Source organism: Giraffa tippelskirchi, chromosome 6, assembly GCF_054371585.1.
Source record: "Giraffa tippelskirchi isolate mGirTip1 chromosome 6, T2T-mGirTip1v1.2.pri, whole genome shotgun sequence".
In the NCBI taxonomy this organism is placed as follows: domain Eukaryota; kingdom Metazoa; phylum Chordata; class Mammalia; order Artiodactyla; family Giraffidae; genus Giraffa; species Giraffa tippelskirchi.
The window spans coordinates 49,821,065-49,846,864 of record NC_137280.1 but is presented as its reverse complement, the minus strand read 5'-3'; the positions used below and the strand labels follow the sequence as shown (position 1 = coordinate 49,846,864).

The 25,800-nt window shown below is 39.2% G+C and overlaps 2 protein-coding genes and 1 pseudogene across 13 annotated transcripts in view; 2 read left to right on the top strand and 1 right to left on the bottom strand.

Annotated features, from left to right (window-relative positions):
* The window catches only part of LOC145511306 (uncharacterized), an 11,133-nt gene extending 5,452 nt beyond the window's left edge, over positions 1-5,681 (top strand). For 4 of the 12 annotated variants that reach the window (XM_081504328.1, XM_081504323.1, XM_081504327.1 and 1 more), the window contains one exon: positions 2,771-5,681. The gene's annotated coding sequence lies outside the window, so the exon portion shown is untranslated. Of the gene's footprint in view, positions 1-1,295; positions 1,488-2,414; positions 2,572-2,745 lie in introns of all 12 variants that reach the window. The other 8 variants (XM_081504334.1, XM_081504329.1, XM_081504332.1 and 5 more) reach the window with 5 other exon arrangements.
* On the bottom strand, positions 1,211-25,800 carry TTPA (alpha tocopherol transfer protein). Its single transcript, XM_081502978.1, has 5 exons — positions 25,600-25,800; positions 10,358-10,511; positions 6,952-7,145; positions 4,440-4,550; positions 1,211-1,396 (listed from the first exon to the last, which is right to left on the bottom strand). The coding sequence occupies exons 1-5, from the start codon at positions 25,798-25,800 to the stop codon at positions 1,211-1,213; spliced, it is 846 nt and encodes a 281-aa protein (XP_081359104.1).
* Positions 20,318-20,621, top strand: LOC145509079 (non-histone chromosomal protein HMG-14 pseudogene; annotated as a pseudogene).

Genomic DNA, 25,800 nt, shown 5'->3' with positions numbered 1-25,800 from the left:
TTCCCAATGCTAAATCACAATCAAAGACGTTCTCTAAAGAACATTCATAATCATTCAATTTTTTACAGATGTATGTACAAAGAATCATAAGTACCAGCTCATCTGATTAGAATAATTTTCTTATAAAGAAAAACAGCCTTTATATATTCTTTGACAAAGCTAATATTGTATGATTAATGTTGAAACCCAACTAAGCTAAAAAACGTTTAACAAATTTTGTACCCTGTGTTCTTTCATTAGGTTTAAAATAAAATTCAAAAATTATAAAATACTATAAAAATTGTCATAAATTGAAAGTTATATTGACATATCTTTCTCAATAAATGAAATATGCATTAACATAGCTACAGTACAAACAGAACATTTTAAATACTGATTTTTTAAAGTAAATATGAATTGTAGGATTTGGCTAGAATGTTCTGATAATATAGTAAAACCCAAATTATTTAGTGCATAGTCTGAAAAGTTCCAGATGTAACTGACAGTGATTTTACAATGTAAACATTTCCTTCCCCTTGTGTAGTCATGTTACTGTTCAATTAAAAATAGAGTCCGTGTATATGGCAACCAAATATTATCCCATCTCTGAATTTCTATGGAGTTAATTGTATCAACATGAATAATTTCATAGAGACCTGATGCAACATATAATACTTTATGGCATATGGACTTCAGTCAAGAGTTTCTATTGCACAAATATACTAAATAGAATTTCCCTGAGGTGAATACCTTGCTGGCCCATGGAAATAACTATGGATTCAGATTTCAATCTGAATTATAGTCTAATCTGACACACACCCAAAATGAGTGTGAATAGATTTTTATAGTCAGTTGATTTGTCCTAATATTTCTCTTCAGTGGACTGTTTATTCATTTATAATTAAACATGTGTAACCAGAAAAGTTTTTTAAAATAAAACTTTTGAGAAACACAAAAGTACACATGACGGCACTTCAGAGATAACTTTCTTTCAAATGCCAAAACAGGAACCTCTTCTATGCTTTTAAGGTATACTAACATTTAATTACTTCTAAAGTAAAGATACTTAAAAAGTAAAGAATTTTCCCAGATACCCACGTTGCTCAAGTTAGAAGATTTTTATATTAAAAAAAATCAATCAGAAAAGCATTAATTTAAAGATTCCTTTTCTTTCATTCATATAACCAGATAGGATCTCAGTCATGAATTTTCAATCAGGAAACCTTTCACATTAAATAACTTCTCCTTTAACTGTCTGTGAAATACTGCTGAGATAATTTTCCGACTTCATTATAAAATTTGTCCACTCCTGACAGATGTCCTCCATGGAGTACTCTTCACCACCGTATTCCAGTGGAAGAATGTCTGGGAAATACTGGAGTAAGCTTTGCTTGTAGTTGTCCCCGTGCATATGAATCTGAAACAGACAAAATGTTTTAGAAGATATGCCCTCTGCCTCCCAGTATAGCAGAGGCATTTCCAGCAGAAACTCAACATCATAAAATGAGGTATTCTCATCACATCTAAGACAGGAGAACATGTACAGATACTACATCATTTGTCCCTTTGCTTATGAAGCCAATAATTTTACTTATGTTTAGATTGTGCTGCTGATGAAGCTGTGCATCTTACTGTTTTCTTATATTTTCATCCTTGTAACTATTCAGAATTTATAAAAAGATACTTTTTCTTTCAAAAGTAGATTTTTAAAACTCTAAATAAAATCATTTCATACATTCTGTTCCCTATTAATGTATTGGTGATTCTTAGCAAAAGATGGAATATCCTGGAATAGTTCTGTAGATGATAAAAGTGTACTTCTTTTTATTAGTTCTTATCAAATAAAAGCATACATCTGAGCACACAACTAGGTGTGTGGGGAATAATTTATGTGGTACAGTTGACAGTCTTGGCTAATGAAAAGAGAAATTATGGTTGAGAACTTAAATTTTCAAACATTTTAAACTGTATAAATTCATCATATAATGTCCTGAAGTTAAAATAAAGACTTGGAACCTTGGATTAAAAGCACATCTTGTTACAAATATATAAATAACCTTTACTCATCTGCTAGGGTTCATGTGTAAGTTCAATCTTCTAATAAGCACCTACTATGTGCTAGGGCTGAGGCTTCCCTGGTGGCTCAGATGGTAAAGAATCTGCCGGCGATATGGGAGACCTGGATTCGATCCCTGGATCAGGAAGTTCCCCTCAAGAAGGGAATGGCTCTCCACTCCAGTGTTTTTGCCTGGCAAATTTCATGGACAGAGGAGCCTGGCGGGCTACAGTCCAGGGGGTCACAAAGAGTAGGACATGACTGAGCGACTAACACTTCCACTTTCACTTCCTGTGCTTGGAAACAAACACTGAAAGATGAACGAGACAGGTTTCTTGTTCTCAGGAACCTCACAGTCCCAATTCTTGATTTTTTTCAGAAATGTTTAAAATATTACCAGCTAATTGAAAAATTCTACTATCTCTTCAAGAAAGAGGAAATAAGATCATTCGTAGAGTACTGCCAAAACGTTTAAAGGGAGAAAGTGGCAAGATTCGGTCTTCCTCGCCCTCCTCATTTTGGCCAATCTGTTTCATGTCAGTTAACTTCCACTGAAATGCTCCACTTAACTTCTGAATGTTAAATTTTTCTTCTTTTCTTGCTCATGTTCTCCTGTTTATTAGGTTCAATTTATTGCTATGTTTGGGGTTTTGGTTCAATTTATTGCTATGTTTGGGGTTTTTTGTGATCCAAAATATAACCCAAAATAGAAATACTTATTTTTATGTCTTTCAGAGTTCAACAGAGATGGCCAGCTATTATCAAACTATATTGAAGAGAGGAAAAAATGAACAAACAAAAATTGACTTTTATAAAAATAAAAGAATAGGGGTGATTCTTCTTAAAGACCTACTGGAAATACCTACTGGAAAACCTCAAATGAAGCTCTACAGTCATAATTTTCTGAGAAGATGCAAGATAAAACATTTTCATAATCTGAAAGAATATACTTTCTAAAATTCCAAATATGTTATTATTACTCACATTATCAGTATTTATATTTAAATAATTTTTGAGATTTAAATCATCAAAGCCTTTAAAACCTGTTCATATCCTTGCATTAGATGTTGCCAATGTTTGTCTAAATATTATGCTCTGAAAATTATCCTTTAGGGGAATTCCTTGGAGGTCCAGTGGTTAGGACTCTGAACTTCCACTGCAGAGGGCACAGGTTCAATCCCTTGTTGGAGAACGAAGATCCTGCAAGCCATGCGGCGTGGCCAAAAAAATATATATATATATCCTTTGCAGATTCATGCAGAAGAATGATTGCCATTTTGAGGAACTCGGATTCTATTGTCAACACTTGAAAAATTCCAAGTGATATCACCTGAGATAAGACTCCACAAGATACGTAATAAAACATCAAATCTCTTTGCTTTAACTAACATGGCGTTAAGTCACATACTTTGGGTACTATGGTTTTTAGTTACACATGTCTAATATAAGTATATTTATTATTTACATAGATAATACATTCACATGGCTAGAAATCAAAACAAGATAAAAGACAGTGAGGTGTCTTGCTCCCAACCCTAACCTCATCCATGCCATCCATAACTCTCTTCTGTTCTATACAGAGTAAACAATTTGGTTGTTTCCTTGTATATCCTTTTTGAGGATAACTTATATGCAAATATAACTATAAATTCTGATGTCTTCCCTTTTTATACAAAAGGTAGTATAACATAAACACTCTTCTGCATGTTCTTATTTCACTTCCCAATACATCCTGCAAATCTTAACTGTGTTCCACTGTGTAGGTATATCATAGCTTATTTAACCAGTTCCCTCATGATAAACACTTGATAGTTTCCAATCTTTTGCTACAATGAATCCTCTTGTATATGTAATTTTGCTATGAGCCGATATTTATTGTTGTTTTGTTGCTAAGCAGTGTCTGACTCTTTGCAACCTCATGGACTGCAGTCCACCAGGCTCCTCTGTCCATGGGATTTCCCAGGCAAGAATACTGGAGTGGGTTGCCCTGCTCTCCTCCAGAGGATCTTCCTGACCCAGGTACCGAACCAGTGTCTCTTGCATTAGCCTGTGAATTCTTTACCATCTGAGCCACCAGGGAAGCCCCATGAGTATATCTTTGGGAAAAATCTCAGAAATGTGAAGGTTGTAATTTTTATAACTATGGCCACACTGCCCCCATAGGGAATATATCATTTTGCAGTCTCACAAATCATGTATGAGAGGTCGGGTATTTGATTTTTCAAAATTAAAAAGAAATTTTTATTTATAAAAGTAGTTGGATTAATAGATAAATATTTAAAACACTTGGGTAATGCTCTGTGTGTGTCAGCAGAGGGGTGGAAATAAGAGAGCTATTCTTAAATTTAAAAAGGAGTGGAATGTTTCATACAGAAGAATAGTGACTTGAAAATGTTTTACTCACCCGTTCCTTAATTTTTTCAGTCAGAAATGGTTTAATCATGGAAAAGACAGCATGGAAAATTATTGGCTCATTTATCAAATGGATACCACGAACTTTTAATGGAAAGGAATCCTTTTGAAAATAAAGAAAATATCTTGTTAATAACATAAATCAATATGTGATCCTATGAACAAACTCCTTCTTTGAATACTTGCTAAACATACAGCAATACCTAAAGTGTGATTTTATTTTCAAAATTATGCCATCAACACAATAGCCTGCTTTACAGTTCGCTGTCCCTAGAGTAAGAAAAGTTTTCACCATGTACCTTAGGCAAAGTATTTAAAGAAATACCTGCATATTTCATAAATAAGACATAGAAAATGTCTCCCCCAATCACATATAAATGTGCTTTTGAAAAATCAGTGAGTCATTTGGGTATTTATATTTAACTTTTCCCTTCAAATTTTTATTTTGAGGAAAAAAAACTTTCATAAAAGTTTCCTTCAAAAGAAAAGTACAATAAACAAACACTTAAAAACTTTTTTTTTCACTTTTAAACTTTTGACATAGGTATAAGTCTTTCACATCAAAGTAATATCGGCTTTTTTCTAAGGTTAAAAAGTTAAGAATTGAAAGAAAAACCTTATCAGTAGTTTCCCTAACCAAAGATGTGTTGTTAATTTTTTCCTGCCAAGGTTCTTTTATGCAAAATTCTTTTCTTTTTTTTTCAACACACAGCTTTTAGAGATGTGTTACCAAAATTGTCACTTTTCCTTTCAGGTTCTTTTTATGAATAATTTTACTTTAAACATAATTGCTATTATGCTCTCTAAATAACTTGCACCCTGTTTTGTTTCACCTACATAATACAATTTTTGTAAACATAGTGGATTTTAAATATTGAAGCTATAATCTGTCAAATGGCTGTATCATCGTCTAAGTAACCCTTTTCCTATTTCTGGATAAATAAGCTGTTTCTAATTTTCTTCTGTAAAAATCAATGCTATAGTAATGGTCTTTAGGTACAGAAGAAATGATGCTTATAAGTATAGTTTTTAGGTCCAGATGTCCTGGATTGGAATTCTTGTTTCAATGCTGACAAAATATGTATGCTTGAGCATTGCTATGTCACCTCTATGACATAGTAAAATAATGTGTAAAATGGAAAACATAGTCATATGTCATAAGCTTTGGTGTAGCCACTAAATGGTAATGCATTTAAAACATTCAATAAAGTATCCAGCACAGAGTAAACTATTATATACAAAGTCTTTGCTATATTTAAGATTATTCCTTGGCTAGGTTTCCACAGTAGGATTACTGGGTCAAAGATGATGGCCATTTTTAAGACTTATTTTTTTCTGGAAAGAACTGTTCAATCTATACCAACCAAACCTATATGACACTTTGTTGTATATTATCATTGTTATCAATATTATTTTTTGAGTCAATTTTTAATTTAGGAACAAATTTTTAATGACAGATAAAGTCATCACATTCTTGTTTAAATGTATGAATTCTGTGGTTTGAAATTTTGAACATATTTTCAGTTTGTTGCAACATTCTTTCTTTTTGAAATAATAACTTTACTTCCTCTTACCATTATTGTATCTCTTCTAAAATTTTATTTAATTTTCTAATAAATGTAGTTTTGTGTGTGATTGTGCTCAGTCGTTCAGTCTTATCTGACTCTTTGCAGCCCCATGGACTATAGCTCACCAGGTTCCTCTGTCCATGGGATTTCCCAGGTAAGAATACTGGAGTGGGGTACCACTTCCTACTCCAGGGGATCTTCCTGATGCAGGGATTAAACCCGAGTCTCTTGGGTCTCCTACATTGGCAGAAAGATTCTTTACCACTAGCATCACCTGGGAAGCCCAATAAATGGAGTGGATTGCCATGCCCTCCTCCAGGAGACCTTGCCAACCCAGGGATCAAACCCAGGTCTCCTGCATTACTGTCTGAGCCACCAGTGAACCTCAAGAATACTAGAGTGGGTAGCCTATCCCTTCTCCAGGGAATCTTTCTGACCCAGGAATCGAACAAGGGTCTCCTGCGTTGCAGGCAGATTCCTTACCAGCTGAGGTACCAAGGAAGCCCAATAAATATACTATCCCTTCTCTTTAACACACAACTACATTTATATCTAATATTTGGAAGTATTATCCTGAAGACAGTACCTTGGACAGAAAGAGATCAAACCAGTCAATCCTAAAGGAAATCAACCTTGAATATTCATTGGAAGGACCAATGCTGAAGTTGGAACTCCAATACTTTAGCCACCTGTATGAAGAGCTGACTCGTTGGAAAAGACCCTGATGCTGGGAAAGATTGAGTGCAGGAGGAGAGGGGATGACAGAGGATGAGATGGTTGGATGGCATCACCAACTCAATGGACATGAGTTTGAGCAAACTCCAGGAGACAGTGAAGGACAGAAAAGCCTGGTGTGCTGCAGTTCATAAGGTCACAAAGAGTTGGACACGACTGAATGATGGAACAAAAACAATCCTGAACAGACTACATACTTACTGTGAGAACAGCAGCAATCCTCTTGGCTACAGATGGGGTAATTTGAAAAGCATGAGCAAACTGCCAGCCTTCCAAATCAAAGACAGCCTTGATTCCATTCCGCTGTGTCTCTACCTCCTGGACAATAAGCTCCGACGTGATGAGACTCACACGAAATGCATCATAAGCTGTGAAAAGTTTCGGGTCCCAGTGTGCTGAAAAAATATATGTAAAAAGTCATATCTCAGCAGTGTGTGAAGAATAAACAATCAGAAAGATTTACAGAAGGAAATGGATTCCTTTTAGATTTAAAAGATCAACAGAAATAATACATGTATGAAGATCATGAATAGGATAACAGATCAAATTGGTGGTCCAAGAGCATGAGCCTGCTTTTCCCTTCCTCCCTCAAATCCCTAGTAAAAAACAGATTCTTTCGATTTCGCTGGTATCCCAGTGGTTAGGACTTTGCCTTCCAGTGTAGCAGGGCAGGGTTCGATCCCTGGGAGCTAAGATCCCACATGCCTTGGGGTCCAAAAACCAAAACATAAAGCAGAAACCATGTTGTAACAAATTCAATAAAGACTTTTTTTAAAAAAGTGAAAGTGTTAGTCACACAGTCATGTCCTACTTTTTGTGATCCCCATGGACTATAGTCCACCAGGCTCCTCTGTCCATGGGATTCTCCAGGCAAGAATATTGGAGAGGGCTGCCGTTCCCTTCACCAGGAGCTCTTCCTGAACCAGGGATCAAATGTGTCTCCTGGTCCACATTAAAAAAAAAAAAAAAAGGAACAGATTCCTGAGACTATGGGGAAAATAAAAGAATGAATGCAGGCGGGATTTGATGGCCAGATGAAAGTATAGCACAAAATATGCAGGACGGATCTGTGGCTGAAGGTGGGAATGCCTCTGGGTATGCTACACGTTCAAAGGTATTGAAAATGGGAAAAGCAAGGCTCTGGATTACCAAGAGTAGCCAGGGTCCTATGGTAACCACAGAGGTTGTTGCTAAGGGAAATGAGTGAGACAGGCAGGTAGATTCTCTCTGACATCCCTCCATGATGAGCGGCATGTAGCAGTCATGTCCACACAGGCCAGAACAGTGAGTGTGGTCTTGGAAAGTCAAGTCAGGAAGCACTAGGGTAGCCACCCAGGAAAAACAAGGAATACCTGTACTAAGGAGCTGCTGAATTCTTGCCCTCTCCCCTTCCGCACCAGTCCTGGGGGAGGCCATGGCGGGCAAAAGTGACAGTAATGTATAGGCAAACAGGTGATTTTTTTAAAAGATATGCAACCACTATGAATTGTAACATTTTTAAAAACACAGACACACAAAAGAAGAGAGGATCCAACTCAATAGACAAAGGCATTACAATTGAAGGAGACAATAAAGCAAGAAACGTTAAAGGAAACAAAATAGTTTCAGTGAGGAAAAATAAAGATACTGTAGGCTATTATTGTGTATGTGTTAGTCACTCAGTTTTGTCTGACTCTGTGACCCCGTGGACTGTAAACCACCAGGCTCCTCTGTCCATGGGATTCTCCAGGCAAGAATACTGGAGGGGGTTGCCATGCTCTCCTCCAAGTGATCTTCCCGACCCAGGGGTCAAACTTGGGTCTCTTGCATTGCAGGCAGATTCTTTACTGTCTGAGCCACCAGGGAAGCCCTAGGCTATTACTATAAGAAGAGGCTATTATGAAAAAGAATCAGTTGAGATCTTGGAAATAAAAAGATGACAATTCGAGCAAATCTCTGTTGGCAGTACAAATGTCAGGAAACACACAGCCAACAAGTGAATAAGGGTCTGGAATATCAAGCTGAGGAATTCTCTCAGTTTCAGCATAGGAGAGTATGCCAGAAGTCAACATGTATGAATAAAAAGGTAAGAGACAGGCAGCTAGATCCAGAGGTTTCAAAATCCAACTCATCAGAGTTCTGGAAGGCAAAAACACAGATAATAGGCAACAGAGGGGAAAGGAATAGTAACAGCAGAGAAGAGTTTTCCAAAGCTGGAAAAAGATGCAAACTTCAGATTAAAAGTTTCATGCAATACCTAACAAGATTAAGGGAGGAAAAAGATTTATGACTAAGGAAAGGTAAAATTCTAAAAATACCAAAGTTTCTGGCTTGGACAATCGGGTAGAACGGTGGGACCATTTGTTGAGACATACTGGAAGAGAGGAGTTTGGGGAAGGAAAGATTATAGGCAGTTTTGAACACATTGAAATGGTGCCCGTGAAACGTGAAGGCGGATACAGTTGAGACAGGGAACTGGTTGTCTGGAGCTTTGAAAAATGAGAGGATGGGCTGAAGATACAAATCTCATGGTTTTTGTGGTTATATATAGGCCTATGGCAGTGATTATTGTCGACTTAACGATTCTCTCTGTTGTAGTAGAGAGATATGTAGCTAAGAAGAGGAGGCTGAGGCCAATGTCTTAAGGGATTTCAGAATTTGAAGTAGAATACGTAGTGCCAGCGAAGGAGACTAAGAATAAATAGTTAAGTTGGAGGAAAACACCAGGAGACTGTGGTATCGAGAGGAAGAGGTTTGCTGTGTAGACAAGTCAAGTGAAATAACACTAAACACACCCATTAGATTAGGTGAAAAGATGATCACTGATGATTTGCTAAGGTCATTTCAGCCGAAAGATGGGAGTGAAACCAGTGCAAGGGATGTTGAGAGGAGCTATGAGAAAATATGAATGGTGAACATCACTAACTTAAAAAGGGTGGCTGAGAATGGGAAGTGTAGGGAGGTGGCTGGGTTGAAGGCTGAAAGGTCTTATGGGATTGAGGAGGGAATTTTGGCTGACTGTAACAGATTTAGATGTTAATGGGTAGTGTGTAATAGCATGGAAAATTATGAAGACAAAGAAACAGAAGCAATAATCAGAGGTATTTCTAGCAAGGCATAATGGGATTGCTCTTTGTTTTTATAATTTTATTTGTTTATTTATTTGGCTTTGCTGAGTCTTTGTTGCTGCTTGGGCTTTTCTGTAGCTGTGGCGAGCAGGGGCTGCTCTCTAGTTGTGGTGTGTGGGCTTCTCACTATGGTGGCTTCTCTTGTTGCTGAGCACAGGCTCTAGAGCCTTTGGGATTCAGTAGCTGGGACACCACATAAGCTCAGTAGTTGCGTCTCCTGGGCTCAAGAGCACAGGTTCAGTAGTTGTGGCACATGGACTTAGTTGCTCCAAGGCATGTAGAATCTTCCCAGACCAGGGATCAAAACCGTGTCTCCTGCATTGGCAGGCAGATTCTTTACCAGTGAGCCACCAAGAGAGCCCTGCTTAATGACTTAATGACTAAGCAACAACAACAAAACCCAAGTTAAAAGTTAAAAAGCTAAACTCTTAAATATAAACACATGGAAGCTTCTGATATGGCAGTCAAGAAAAATAGAAAAGAGGAGAAGTGTGATTTACCAATTCTGTAAATCAGAACTTTGCTGCCGGTGGGGTCTCGGGCTCTCAGAACACCGACGTAGCCCGCCTTCAGGAGGCCAAGGATGCTTCTAGGGTGGAGATCTGCACTTATTTCTGGACATTCTGCTCTCCACTTAGAGTAGTTTTTCAGTAACTAGAAAATAAAATAAAAATTGTTTACAGATAGCATACATGGTAAGCCTTTTATAAGAGCGATGGGAAAGTCTTGGCATCATGTAGGGCCCTTGCCAAACTAATAGATCTCTAGATCACAAAATCTATGATGACAGGATTTTAACCTGGGATATGTTTCATGGCAAAAACTAAAAGGACTCTTCATCCAAGATCTTGGGTGATAGGAATTAGTCACAAACTCAAAGCACAAATTTAAAAAAACCAAGTGAAGAGTGAAATTCCAAGGCTTGGGGTGATGTCAATGGCTGGAGGAAAAGAGAATCTGGTTGCACCACAGGAGAACTGGTGCCGTGATGCACAGAAGAGAGGGAAACAGCATCTGTTTTGCTCTGCTTCTCTCCCCTTTCTCTCTGTTTCTCTCTCTTTCTTTCTCCCACTCTGTCATTTTGCATTTAATAAACTTGCCTTAATGTTACTAAGAGTTAAATGCAACAGAGAGGTTAGAAAGGAAAAAAGTCAGTAACTTTGCCAACAAAGGAATAATTGGTGACCTAAAAAGCAGTTTCCAAATGCTTCAAGAACAAAAGACACATTGTAGATCCTAATGCATTCATTCAATGCACAAGATGAATTTCTCTTCCTCCTCCTGTCTTAGTGGGCATGGGAATAAGTGTTAATAGCATCTTTAATGTTCATCACTTTTTTGATACTTCCCTCAGATGTAAAAATAGTCCTTTAAACTTTGACTCAAGCAAAACACTAGAAGCACCATAGGAGCTCCAATAAAGAAATAACAATTTGAACTTCCCTGGTGGTGCAGTAGATAGGAATCCACCTGCCAATGCAGGGTACACAGATTTGATCCCTGGTCTGGGAAGATTCCACATACTGTGGAGCAACTAAGCCCAAGAGCCACAACTACTGAGCCCTTGTGCTGCAAATACTGAAGCCCATGCACCTAGAGCCCATGCTCCACAAGAGAAAACACCTCGAAGAGAAGCCCGTGCCCCACAAGGAAGAGTAGGCCTCACCTACCACAACTAGAGAAAGCCCGCATGTAGTAATGAAGATGCAGCAAAGCCAAAAATAAAGTAATACTTTTTAAAAAAGAAATGCTTATTTTCCCATGGAATAATAAAAAATGATAGCTTTATTAGAAGGGATCTTTTAAGTAAGAGAGGTGGGTTCTTCAGCTTATTGATCTCTGCAGAATGTGAGGCCCTCAGGAAATAGGTACATGTATTGAGTGAAAGAATAAATAAATATAAGATTAAACCAGATGTGTTGGAAGACATACAAATCACCCTCATACTTTTGACACTTAATTTTTGCAAACTGACAGCTCTACACCTGGATCTTTGATTATTACCTTTTCACTGATAAATTCAAAGGTCCAGCTGACATAAATAAAATGACGTAAAAAGACGTAAACTGCTACTGAGCAATTATCCAACAAACCATATAAAGTCCACAGCAACAGCAAAACTGCCTGCAAGTGAATATTCATTCCCAAAAGGCACCTGTTTTGTACCACCATTAGCAATAAATAAGTATAAAAAGTTACAGCTTATTTTAATCATGCTTCGTAACAGAGTAAGTACTTTCAAACAAAATTACAATCATCTTTGTGCCACTTTTCTAGGGTTTAATAGCATCATTTCAATTCTTGCTCATGACCGTTCTGAGAGGTGACTATGGTTACCCCATTTTGTGGGTAAGAAAACGAAAGTTCAAAGAAATTACACATTAATGGTAGGGCAGTAACTATCAGGAGCAAACTGGAGACTGAAACTGACTCTTGATAAGGTAAACTTTACAAAAGAACCTGCATTTAGGGGGCAGTCCTAATATGGTGGAGAAATAGGATGGGGAGACCACTTTCTCCCCCACAAATTCGTCGAAAGATCATTTGAACACTGAGCAAATTCCACAAAACAACTTCTGAATGCTGGTGGAGGACACCAGGCACCCAGAAAGGCAGCCCATTGTCTTTGAAAGGAGATAGGACAAAATATAAAAGATAAAAAGAGAGAAAAAAGAGTTAGGGATCGAAACCCAACCCAGGGAAGGAGTCATGAAAGGGAAGTTTCCAGACACCAGAAAACCCTCTCACCTGCGGGTCTGTGGGGAGTTTTGGAATCTCAGAGGGCAACATAACCAGGAGGAGAATATAAATAAATAAAATCCACAGATTACACATCTAACCACAACTCCCATGGAGAAGTAGCCCAGACGCTCGCGTCTGCCACCAGCAAGCAGGGGCTGAACAGCGAGGCACGGACTGCAATGCTTAGGGTAATGACTGGACCTGAATACCCTGAGGACAATCTGAGAGAGCTAAAGTGAGATAGCAGCCCAAACTGTGGGATAACCAGAGAGAGAGAAAAAAAGAAAGAAAAAGAAAGAAAGAGAGAGAGAACTTTCCCGCAGAAAGCTCTAACCTAAGGCACTGCTGGGCCCGCTCACAGAACAAAGGACTGAGCGAATACCAGAGGAGAGCTAGCCAGCTGCGGACTGGCCCATTGCCCGCCCCCCCCCACCCCCCCCCCGGCCAAGGCAGAGAGGCAGGCGGGCGACAGTCAGAGCTGGAAGGCAAGGGGCAATCTCGGCCCCAGAGACTGCATCCTCTACCAAACTGCAAGCAGGCTCCCAGTTGCTAACCAAGTCTTCCTGGGACCCTGGACAGTTGACATCCACCAGGAGGGTCGCAGTCTGAGATCAGCTCCCCAGAGGAGACACATGGCACACCTGAGATGGCACTCCCGCTGCACACCCAGGAAACTGAGTGGCTGGGAAGGGGACAGTGATAAGACGCACTGCCCACCTGGGGAATGTGTGCTCACCAAGCACCTGGTCGCCTGAGCTGCTCGGACCTGGGGAGGGCACAAAATGCAGGCCCAACCAAGTTGTGCCTTTGTGGAGTACCTGAGAACCTGAACCTGAGCGGCTTAGACCTGGGAAGTGCACGCAACCCAGGGCCTGCTTTAGACAGTTCCCCTGCAGAGCAACCTGGAGCCTGAGTAGTGTAGACCAGGAAAGCACACACCCTGTGAGCAGGGGCAAACCCAGTGTGGCCCAGACACTGCAAGCACTCCCTACACACGCCAGCGATATTTGTTTGCAGTTTTCCTCCCTCCCCACAGCACAACTGAACACGTGAGCCTAAATAAGTGACCACCTTCGCCCCCTTGTGTCAGGGTGGAAATTAGTCACTGAAGAGACTTGCAAACAGAAGAAACCAAAATAAATAGAGGGAACCGCTTTGGAAGTGACAGGTGCAACAGATTAAAACCCTGTAGTTAGCACCAACTACATTGGAAGGGGCCTATAGACCTCAAGAAGAAGTATAAGCTGGAACAAGGAACTATCTGAAACTGATGTGACCCCCCACTGCTGGCAACAGCTCCAGAGAAATTCCTAGATACATTGTAATATTATCATTTTTTAAATTTCTTTACTTTTAAGTCCTTTATTACTGATTTAATTTTCATTTTATAACCTACTATTACCCTGCAAAAAAAAAAAGAAGACTCTATTTTTAAAGCAAATTTCATATATATTTTTTATAGTTTTTGTGATTTTGTTTTGTTTTTTTAATATTGTATTTTTGAGAGTCTAACCTCTACTCTAGATTTTTAGTTTTTGCTTTTTGGTATTTGTTATCAATTTTGTACTTTTAAGAATCAAATCTTCAGTACCCATTTTTACTTAGGAGTGAGATTACTGGCTTGATTGCCCTCTCCCCCTTTTGACTCTCCCTTTTCTCCCCCAGGTCACCTCTATCTCCTCCCTCCCCATTCTTTTCTCTACCCAACTCTGTGAATCTCTCTGGGTATTCCAGGCTGTGGAGAACACTTAGGGAACTGATTACTGGCTAGATCTGTCTCTCTCCTTTTGACTCCCCCTCTTCTCCTCCTGGTCACCTCTGTCTGTCTCCTCCCTCTTCTCTTCTCCATGTAACTCTGTGAACCTCTCTAGGTGTCCCTTACTGTGGAGAATCTTTTCTCCAGTAATCTAGATGTTTTATCATCAGTGCAGTATAGATGGAGAAGTCTTGAGGCTACTGTAAGAACAAGACTGAAAACCAGAGGAAGGAGGCTTAAATCCAAAATTTGAGAACACCAGAAAACTCCTGACTCCAGGGAAGAGTAATAGACAAGAGCTCATCCAAAAGCCTCCATACCTACCCTGAAACCAAGTTTACCCAAGAGCCAACAAGTTCCAGAGCAAGACATACCATGCTAATTCTCCAGCAATGCAGGAACATAGCCCTGAGCACTAATATACAGGCTGCCCAAAGTCAGACCAAACCCTTAAACACCTCAAAACTCACTACTGGACACTTCATCGCACTCCAGAGAGAATAGATCCAGCTCCACCCACCATAACACCGACACAAGCTTCCCTAACCAGGAAACCTTGACAAGCCACTCATCCAACCCTACCCACAGGGAGGAACTTCCACAATAAAGAGGAACCACAGACTTACAGCATACAGAAAGGCCACCCCAAATACAGCAATCTAAACAAGATGAAAAGGCAGAGAAATATTCAGCAGGTAAAAGAACATGATAAATGCCCACCAAACAAAACAAAAGAGGAGGCGATAGGGAGTCTACCTGAAAAAGAATTCAGAATAATGATAGTAAAAATGATCCAAAATCTTGAAAACAAAATGGAGATACAGATAAATAGTCTGGAGACAAAGACTGAGAATATGCAAGAAATGTTTAACAAGGACCTAGAAGAAATAAAAAACAGTCAATCAATAATGAATAATGCAATAACTGAGATCAAAACACTCTGGAGGGAACCAACAGTAGAATAATGGAGGCAGAAGATGGGATAAGTGAGGTAGAAGATAGAATGGTGGAAATAAATGAAGCAGAGAGGAAAAAAGAAAAAAGAAGTAAAAGAAATGAGGACAACCTCAGAGACCTCTGGGACAATGTCAAATGCCCCAACATTTGAATCATAGGAGTCCCAGAATAAGAAGACAAAAAGAAAGGCCATGAGAAAATACTTGAGGAGATAATAGTTGAAAACTTCCCTAAAATGGGGAAGGAAATAGCCACCCAAGTCCAAGAAACCCAGAGAGTCCCAAACAGGATAAACCCAAGGTGAAACACCCCAAGACACATATTAATCAAATTAACGAAGATCAAACACGAAGAATAAATATTAAAAGCAGCAAGGGAAAAACAACAAATAACACACCAGGGGATTTCCATAAGGATAACAGCTGAATTTTCAATAGAAACTCTTCAGGCCAGAAGGGAATGGCAGAATATACTTAAAGTGATGAAAGAAAAAAACCTACAACCCAGATTACTGTACCCAGCAAGGAGCTCATTCAAATATGAAGGAGAAATCAGAAGCTTTACAGACAAGCAAAAGCTGAGAGAATTCAGCACCACAAAAACAGCTCTTCAACAAATGCTAAAGGATCTTCTCTAGATAGGAATCACAGAAAATGTGTATAAACTCAAACCCAAAACAACAAAGTAAATGGCAACAGGATCATACTTATCAATAATTACCTTAAATGTAAATAGGTTGAATGCCCCAACCAAAAGACAAAGACTGGCTGAAAGGATACAAAAACAGGACCCCTATATATGCTGTCTACAAGAGACTCACCTCAAAATAAGGGACAAATACAGACTGAAAGTGAAGGGCTGGAAAAAAATATTTCACCCAAATGGAGACCAAAAGAAAGCAGGAATAGCAATACTCATATCAGATAAAATAGACTTTGAAATAAAGGCCATGAAAAGAGCCAAAAAGGACACTACATAATGATCAAAGGATCAATCCAAGAAAAAGATATAACAATTTTAAATATATATGCACCCAACATAGGAGCACCACAATATGTAAGGCATATGCTAACAAGTATGAAAGGGGAAATTAACAGTAACACAATAATAGTTGGAGATTTTAATACCCCACTCACACCTATGGATACATCAACTAAACAGAAAATTAGCAAGGAAACACAAACTTTAAATGATACAATGGACCAGTTAGACCTAATTGATATCTATAGGACATTTCACCCCAAAACAATGAATTTCACCTTTCTCTCAGGTGCACATGGAAACTTCTCCAGAAGAGATCACATCCTGGGCCATAAATCTAGGCTAGGTAAATTCAAAAAAATTGAAATCATTCCAAGCATCTTTTCTGATCACAATGCGGTAAGATTAGATGTCAACTACAGGAAAAAAAAAAAAAAACTACTAAAAATACAAACATGGAGGCTAAACAACACACTTCTGACTAACCAACGAATCACAGAAGAAATCAAAAAAGAAATCAAAATATGCACAGAAACGAATGAAAATGAAATCACAACAACCCAAAACCTATGGGACTCAGTAAAAGCAGTGCTAAGGGGAAGGTTCATAGCAATACAAGCTTACCTCAAGAAACAGGAGAAAAATCAAATAAATGACCTAACTCTACACCCAAAGCAACTAGAAAAGGAAGAAATGAAGAACCCCAGGGTTAGTAGAAAGAAAGAAATCATAAAAATTAGGGCAGAAATAAATGAAAAAGAAGCAAAAGAGACCATAGCAAAAATCAACAAAGCTAAAAGCTGGTATTTGAGAAGCTAAATAAAATAGACAAACTATTAGCCAGACTCATCAAGAAAAAAAGGGAGAAGAATCAAATCAACAAAATTAGAAATGAAAATGGAGAAAGCACAACAGACAACACAGAAATACAAAGGATCATAAGAGACTGCTATCAGCAACTATATGCCAATAAAATGGACAACTTGGAAGAAATGGACAAATTCTTAGAAAAGTATAACTTTCCAAAACTGAACCAGGAAGAAATAAAAAATCTTAACAAGCCCATCACAAGCACAGAAATCAAAACTGTAATCAGAAATCTCCCAGCAAACAAAAGCCCAGGACCAGACGGCTTCACAGCTGAATTCTACCAAAAATTTAGAGAAGAGCTAACACCTATACTACTCAAACTGTTCCAGAAAATTGCAGAGGAAGGTAAACTGCCAAACTCATTCTATGAAGCCACCATCACGCTAATACCAAAACCAGACAAAAATGCCACACAAAAAAGAAAACTACAGGCCAATATCACTGATGAACATAGATGCAAAAATCCTTAATAAAATTCTAGCAAACAGAATCCATAGTAAAAAGATCATACATCATGACCAAGGGGGCTTTATCCCAGGGATGCAAGGATTCTTTAATATCTGCAAATCAATCAACATGATACACCATATTAACAAATTGAAAGATAAAAACCATATGATTATCTCAATAGATTCAGAGAAAGCCTTTGACAAAATTCAACATCCATTTATGATAAAAACACTCCAGAAAGCAGGCATAGAAGGAACATACCTCAACATAATAAAAGCCATATATGATAAACCCACAGCAAACATTATCCTCAATGGTCAAAAATTGAAAGCATTTCCCCAAAACTCAGGAACAAGACAAGGGCGCCCACTCTCATCACTACTATTCAACATAGGTCTGGAAGTTTTAGCCACAGCAATCAGAGAAGAAAAAGAAATAAGAGGAATTCAGATTGGAAAAGAAGAAGTAAAACTCTCACTGTTTGCAGATGACATGATCCTCTACATAGAAAACCCTAAAGACTCCACCAGAAAATTACTAGAGCTAATCAATGAATATAGTAAAATTGAAGGATATAAAATTAACACACAGAAATCCCTTGCATTCCTATACACTAACAATGAGAAAACAGAAAGAGAAATTAAGAAAACAATTCCATTCACCATTGCAATGAAAAGAATAAAACACTTAGGGACAAATCTACTTAAAGAAACAAAAGACCTATATATAGAAAACTATAAAACACTGATGAAAGAAATCAAAGAGGACACAAATAGGTGGAGAAATATACCATGTTCATGGATCGGAAGAATCAATATAGTGCAAATGAGTTTACTACCCAAAGCAATCTATAGATTCAGTGCAATCCCTATCAAGCTACCAACGGTATTCTTCAGAGAACTAGAACAAATAATTTAACAATTTGTATGGAAATACAAAAAACCTCGAATAGCCAAAGCAATCTTGAGAAAGAAGAATGGAACTGGAGGAATCAACCTGCCTGACTTCAGGCTATTCTACAAAGCTGCAGTCATCAAGACAGTATGGTACTGGCACAAAGACAGAAATATAGATCAATGGAACAAAGTAGAAAGCCCAGAGATAAATCCACACACCTATGGACACCTTATCTTTGACAAAGGAGGCAAGAATATATAATGGAGAAAAGACAATCTCTTTAACAAGTGGTGCTGGGAAAACTGGTCAACCACTTGTAAAAGAATGAAACTAGAAGACTTTCTAACACCATACACAAAAACAAACTCAAAATGGATTAAAGATCTAAATGTAAGACCAGAAACTATAAAACTCCTAGAGGAAAACATAGGCAAAACAGTCTTTGACGTAAATCACAGCAGGATTCTCTGTGACCCACCTCCCAGAGTAATGGAAATAAAAGCAAAAATAAACAAATGGGACCTAATTAAACTTAAAAGCTTTTGCATAATGAAGGAAACTATAAGCAAGGTGAAAAGACAGCCTTCAGAATGGGAGAAAATAATAGCAAACAAAGCAACTGACAAAGAATTGACCTCAAAAATATACAAGCAGTTCCTTCAGCTCAATTCCAGAAAAATAAACGACCCAATCAAAAAATGGATCAAAGAACTTAAACAGACATTTCTCCAGTGAAGACATACAGATGGCTAACAAACATATGAAAAGATGCTCAACCTCACTCATTATCAGAGAAATGCAAATCAAAACCACAATGAGGTACCATCTCATGCCAGTCAGAATGGTTGCTATCAAAAAGTCTACAAGCAATAAATGCTGGAGAGAGTATGGAGAAAAGGGAACCCTCTTACACTGTTGGTGGGAATGCAAACTAGTACAGCCACTATGAAGAACAGAGTGGAGATTCCTTAAAAATCTGGACATAGAACTACCGTATGACCCAGCAATCCCACTGCTGGGCATACACACCAAGGAAACCAGAATTGAAAGAGACACATGTACCCCAATGTTCATCAGAGCACTGTTTACAATAGCTAGGACATGGAAGCAACCTAAATGTCCATCAGCAGACAAATGCATAAGAAAGCTGTGATACATATACACAATGGAATACTACTCAACCATTAAAAAGAATGCATTTGAATCAGTTCTAATGAGGTGGATGAAACTGGAGCCTATTATACAGAGTGAAGTAAATCAGAAAGAAAAACACCAATACAGTATACTAATGCATATATATAGAATTTAGAAAGATGATAATGATGACCCTATATGCGAGACAGCAAAAGAGACACAGATGTATAGAATAGTCTTTTGAACTCTATGGGAGAAGGCGAGGGTGGAATGATTTGAGGGAATAGCATTGAAACATGTATATTATCATATGTGAAACAGATCGCCAGTCCAGGTTTGATGCATGAGACAGGGTGCTCAGGGCTGGTGCACTGGGATGACGCTGAGAGATGGGATGGGAGGGGGGTTCATGTTGGGAAACACATGTACACCCATGGCTGATTCACGTCAACGTATGGCAAAAACCACTACAATATTTTAAAGTAATTAGCCTCCAATTAAAATAAATTAATTAATATTAAAAAAATAAAATTAAATTAGCACCACCCCCGCCGCGGGTCCCAGCAGCTAGGGCGGCGGGAGGAGCGGCAGCGGTCAGGCTACTCAGCTTCGTGAAGGCTCTCGACGCGCTGCGGCCCTCAGGCACCGGGCTCTTGCCCGCCCCACTGCCACGATGCCCCAGAGGAAGGTCAGCTCCGCCAAGTGGGTGGTGAAGGAGGAGCCCAAGAGGAGATCAGCGAGGTTGTCAGCTAAACTGGCTCCTGCAAAAGTGGAAACGAAGCCAAAAAAGGCGACGGGGAAGGATAAATCTTCAGACAAAAAAGTGCAAACAAAAGGGAAAAGAGGAGCAAAGGGAAAATAGGCGGAAGTGGCCAACCAAGAGACTAAAGAAGACTTACCTGCAGAAAATGGAGACTAAAAACGAGGAGAGCCCAGCCTCTGATGAAGCAGAACAGAAAGAAGCCAAGTCTGAATAGTAACCACACACCCAGTCCTGTCAGTGGTCCCTGTTTGCCTTCTTGTACAATCCAGAGGAATATTTTTATCAACTATTTGTAAATGCAAGTTTTTTAGTAGCTCTAGAAACATTTTTAAAAAGGAGGGAATCCCACCTCATCCCATTTTTAAAGTGTAAATGCTTTTTTTTAAGAGGTGAAGTCATTTGCTGGTTGTTTATTTTTTGGTACATACAGAAAATAGTGGGATATTGGATATGGGAGGCTTTGATTGTCTTGGGTGTCAGCTTAACATTCCATAGATGGGGGATAGCTTTTATATTCTATAATACAAGAGCATACTAAATGGCAGTTTGGAGTCAGTTGTGCATTTAATGTCTTGAACACTTTAAATTACTTCTCTTCCCATATTGTTTTGGTAGAATTATTTCCTTCAGCAAACCACTTTTTGACCTTGGCTCTTCTGGTCAGAATTTTGTGCACTCTATAACATCTTTGGTCGTGGTAGTCCAGTTTTCCTAGTAACTTGGTTAATGTGCTGTGAACAATTGACAGTTTGGGTATGTAGTGTATATGATGTTAAATTGTGAATCAGTGGAACTTATGATATAACAGCATATCAATATTTGAAGATATTGGTACTTGATATCCTGTTAAGGAAAGTTTGCTCCAAATTTCAAGCTGGAAAGTCACTGGAATAACTGTTAAGAATCACGACTACATGATATTTTAGATTTCTGGTATGTATGTGAAGAATTGTGTACAAATTGAAATGTCTGTGTAGTGATCCTCAAAACAATCAATAAAATTTCAGTTATAAAAGAATAAAAAAATTTAAATTACATTTTTAAAAAAAGAACTTGTATTTAATGGGAAATTAGTAGGGAAATTCAATGGAAATCTGAAAACTTTGAAGTCTTGGGAGAACTATAAAAATAATTAAAGAATAAAAAGCCGTATCACATGGAACAAAAATATAAAGAGGAATATTCACTTGTGAAAGACAAGAATTCACAAGAATATACAAGACAGGCAGAGGTTAACAGCTGGTTTTTTCAAACACATGGCGCAAGTGTAGTGCACTTAAGAGTACAGGATCCCCTGAGCTCAACTCAAGTTCAAATTCTTGCTCTACCACTCAACAGCTGCAATTCTGAACAAGTTACTTACTCTTTACACCTCAGTTTCTTCTAAAATAGGAAAATAGAGAGATAATCCACCCAAATGGTACTCACTAAATAACTGGAACTCTAGAAGGTATTAGAATTCTAAATAATAACTAATTTGTTATAACTTCAAATACAAAAACTAGAATAATGAGAAACTTCATTAAAACTTGTTTTCTTCAAACACTAAAACTATACAGCTTTTATATTTTAAATAAAGCAACGTGAATTGAATTAACTGCTTCTGTGGAGGAAAATGAAGAAATAGTTTCACACTCTAACCCTCTTTCCTTTCAAGTTGGCAGAAAAATAGGGCAAAGAGTTCACAGAAACTTGATTCCTTTCCAGTCAGTTTGGACAAGGTCCAGTTAGCCAGTTCCTCAAGGACATGATGCAATGAAAACAATTCAGGAAAATAAATAATATGGGAAAAACATAACACAGAGGTGAGAGATAATTTTATTTCATCTTCTATTTAGATGTTACTTTTAAAAAGCAACTAAAATGAGGGCTTCCCTGGTGGCTCAGAGGTAAAGAATCCACCTGCCAGTGCAGGAGACACGGGTTTGATCCCTGGTCCAGGAAGATCCCACATGCTGCAGAGCTACTAAGCCCATGTGCCACAACTATCAAGCCTGTGCTCTAAAGCCTGGAAGCTGAAACTACGGAGCCCTTGCCCTACAACTACTGAAGCCTGAGCGCCCTAAAGCCTGTGCTCCAGAACAAGAGAAGCCATCGCAGTGAGAAGCCCACACGCTGCAACTAGAGAGTGGCCCCCGCTTCCCAAAACTAGAGAAAAGCCCGCACAGCAATGAAGACCCAGCACAGCCAAAAATAAATAAATAAATAAAATTATTTTTTTAATGCAACCAAAATGAAATCTGTAAATCATACACTTTTAATTGTTAGCTACTATACATTTTTAATGTACCATGTGAACTATACTTTTCATGGAAACTGAGATTGTTTCTTCACATTTAGTAGCGGCTGAGTAAATATCAGGACACCTAGGTAGCCATCTGACAAACAAAGGAAATAGGCAGGCTCCTATTTCATTCCTAAGGTCAAACTAAAGCCCAGTAGATCAACAACCACAATATGAAAAAGTGAAGCCATAAATAACTAGAGAAAATTTTGCAGAAGAGCTTATGAAACTAGAAGCAATCACAGAACAATGAAAGCAATATATTTGATCACATAAAAACTTTAAAATTCTGCACAGAAAGAAAACAGCACTAACAATGTCAAAAGACGGAAACTAGGACAACAGCCTATTTTCTTTAATACATGAAGATATGTTATGAATAAGATGTTTTGTATTTTATGTAAGCGAAGTGGAAGAAAACAAATAGCAAAACAAGCAGTTAATTAGAAAGGAATTTTAAAATGTTAACTATATGAGAGATGATTAACCTCATTTATGATTAAGCAAATGCATATTATAATAATAATGGGAACCAGTTCATCACCTAGCAGGTTGACACACGGATCATAAAGTTTGATGACACAATAGGTAATAACATGAGGAAAGACACCACTATGTAATATAGAAGTGATAAAATAATGCAAACACTTTGGAAGACAACTGGTTTATTCATCAACATTGAGAATGCACATCGCACATCAACTGTTCAAGTTTTGAACTTATCTTGTAAGGATTTCCTATTTTTATACAATGACATACACATATTTTTATACATATGACATACACATCACCAATTGGTGATGGAAGAAAGCCCCATTTGTCTCGGTTTCTGTCTTTTGTGAACTGCCAAGCAAATTGTAGGAATTCAACAAGTAATCACTGAATGGAGAAATGAACAGCATGTGCATGACAGAACTGCCAATGTCTGACGACAAATCCTATGTCCAATACAGGAGACTGATTAATACATTTTAATAGAATAAATTGAGGCAATGAAATAGTACACAGCCCCAAAAAGAATAATACACATGTTGAAATAGAGTGATCTCTAAGATAAGTTAGGTTCAGTTCTGTTCAGTTGCTCAGTCGTGTCCAACTCTTTGCAACCCCATGGACTGCAGCACGCCAGGCCTCTCTGTCCATCACCAACTCCCAGAGTTTACTCAAACTCATGTCCATTGAGTCAGTGATGCCATCCAATCATCTCATCCTCTCTCATCCCCTTCTCCTCCCACCTTCAATCTTTCCCAGCATCAGGGTCTTTTCAAATGAGTCAGCTCTTCGCATCAGGTGGCCAAAGTATTGGAGTTTCAGCTTCAACATCAGTCCTTCCAATGAATATTCAGGACTGATTTCCTTTAGGATGGACTGATTGGCTCTCCTTGCAGTCCAAGGGACTCTCAAGTGTCTTCTCCAACACCACAGTTGAAAAGCATCAATTCTTCAGCACTCAGCTTTCTTTATAGTCCAACTCTCACATCCATACATGACTACTGGAAAAACCAGAGCCTTAACTAGACAGACCTTTGTTCGCAAAGTAATATCTCTGCTTTTTAAGTTAGGTTAAAAAGGCAAAATGTAAAACACATACATATGCTTGCCAAGTATTAGTCACTCCGTTGTGTCCAACTCTTTGTGACCACATGGACTGTAGCTAAATAGGTTGCTCCCTGCGTCCATGGGATTTTCCAAGAAGAATACTGGAGTGGGTAGTCATTCCCTTTTACAGAGGATCTTCCTGACCCAGGGATCAAACCCAGGTTTCTTTCGTCTTCTGCATTGCCAGGCGGGTTCTTTACCACTAGGACCACCTGGGAAGCCTACATATGCTTGTGTGACTGTATTCTACCTGCACAGGTAAGAGTTAGGTAAACACAAATGCGACTGAGTAGATGGTTTGTAAACTAAGGTCTGGGGTGAGGGATTTTGTCCTTTAGAAAGTTACTTTTAGGAACTTACTTTGCATTGCTTACTATGTGTGGATTAAAGTAAAAGCATCTGTACTTACTACTTTTTCAATTAAAAATTAATTATCAACAGCAAAAATCCCCATACTGAGACCCCTGGGACGCTGCACTGTAACATTTCTCTGCCTCCCAGCTCGCTGTGGGTGAACGAGTAGCTTGGAGAAAAGGCTCCATCAAGTTCAACTGCTGAGCGCTCACTGCGCTGGGTACGTCCTGTTCTGTTAAACCCGTCAATGATCAGACCTGGAAACCAGACATCGCTGGGGGCGTTTTCGCCGTTACTTAACAGATGCGGATGCAGAGTCCAAAGTGACAGAACTCAAGGTCGCACACCTCTTTCTGATTCCTGTCTTCCCACCACCCTGCTCTCAATCCAGCGTATCACACCTGGAAACACAAAGGAGAAGCCTCATCCCGACACTTCCGCTGAAGATATTCTGCACCGCTTTAGTGCCTTGACTTGAGTATTACTATTACCAATACTCTTTTGCTAGAATTTGGCTTCAGATCGTCAGTTTTCCTGGCAATGTCATTTCTCCCAGCACATGTCGAGTTATCTGCCGAGATGAAATAAATCTAGGCTTCCCACATCTCAGAGGTCATTATCTTTTATCTCTGCTGCTCTGCCGCGGAGAGTAAGTTATTCCCGAAAAACTTTTTAGGTTCGGGAGACTCATCCAAGGGCAGAATTTCACTGCTTGGGGTCAAATTGGCCCTCACCCCAGAGGGCGCCAGCTTTTTCAGAGGTTCCCGTTTCCACGACCCTGGAGAAACTGAAGGACCAGCGCGGGATTTCTCAGGACACCCGCTGCCACCACCCGGTGCGTCCAGGGCGCGTCCCCGCCGAGGTTACACTCACCCGGCACCCGGGACGGGTCCCGGCCCAGCCTCGGCTTCCCGGCGCGTCCCCCGGGTGGGGCTCGGAGGGAAGGTCCCCTTACCCGCCAGGCCAGGTCCAGATCGAAGTCTCGGGCGCGCAGGAACCTCAGCAGGAAGGCGTCGCTGAGCAGCCGCCCGGCCAGCGGAGCGCCCGCCGCCCCGGCCCGGCGTCGCAGCTCGGCCAGGCTGGGCAGCAGCAGCGGCGAGTGGTCGGGCAGCGCGCTGAGTTGCAGCCCTGCCGGTACCGGCCGCGCCTCCGCCAT

Bases quoted from the DNA above. Each gene is read 5' to 3' on its own strand.
- TTPA (XM_081502978.1), bottom strand. From the start codon at position 25,800: ATGGCGGAGGCGCGGCCGGTACCGGCAGGGCTGCAACTCAGCGCGCTG. The intron at 10,512-25,599 runs GTAAGGGGACCT...TTTATTTTCTAG, and splicing joins ATCTGGACCTGGCCTGGCGG to TTACTGAAAAACTACTCTAA. The intron at 4,551-6,951 runs GTAAGTATGTAG...TATTTTCAAAAG, and splicing joins GGATTGCTGCTGTTCTCACA to GATTCCTTTCCATTAAAAGT.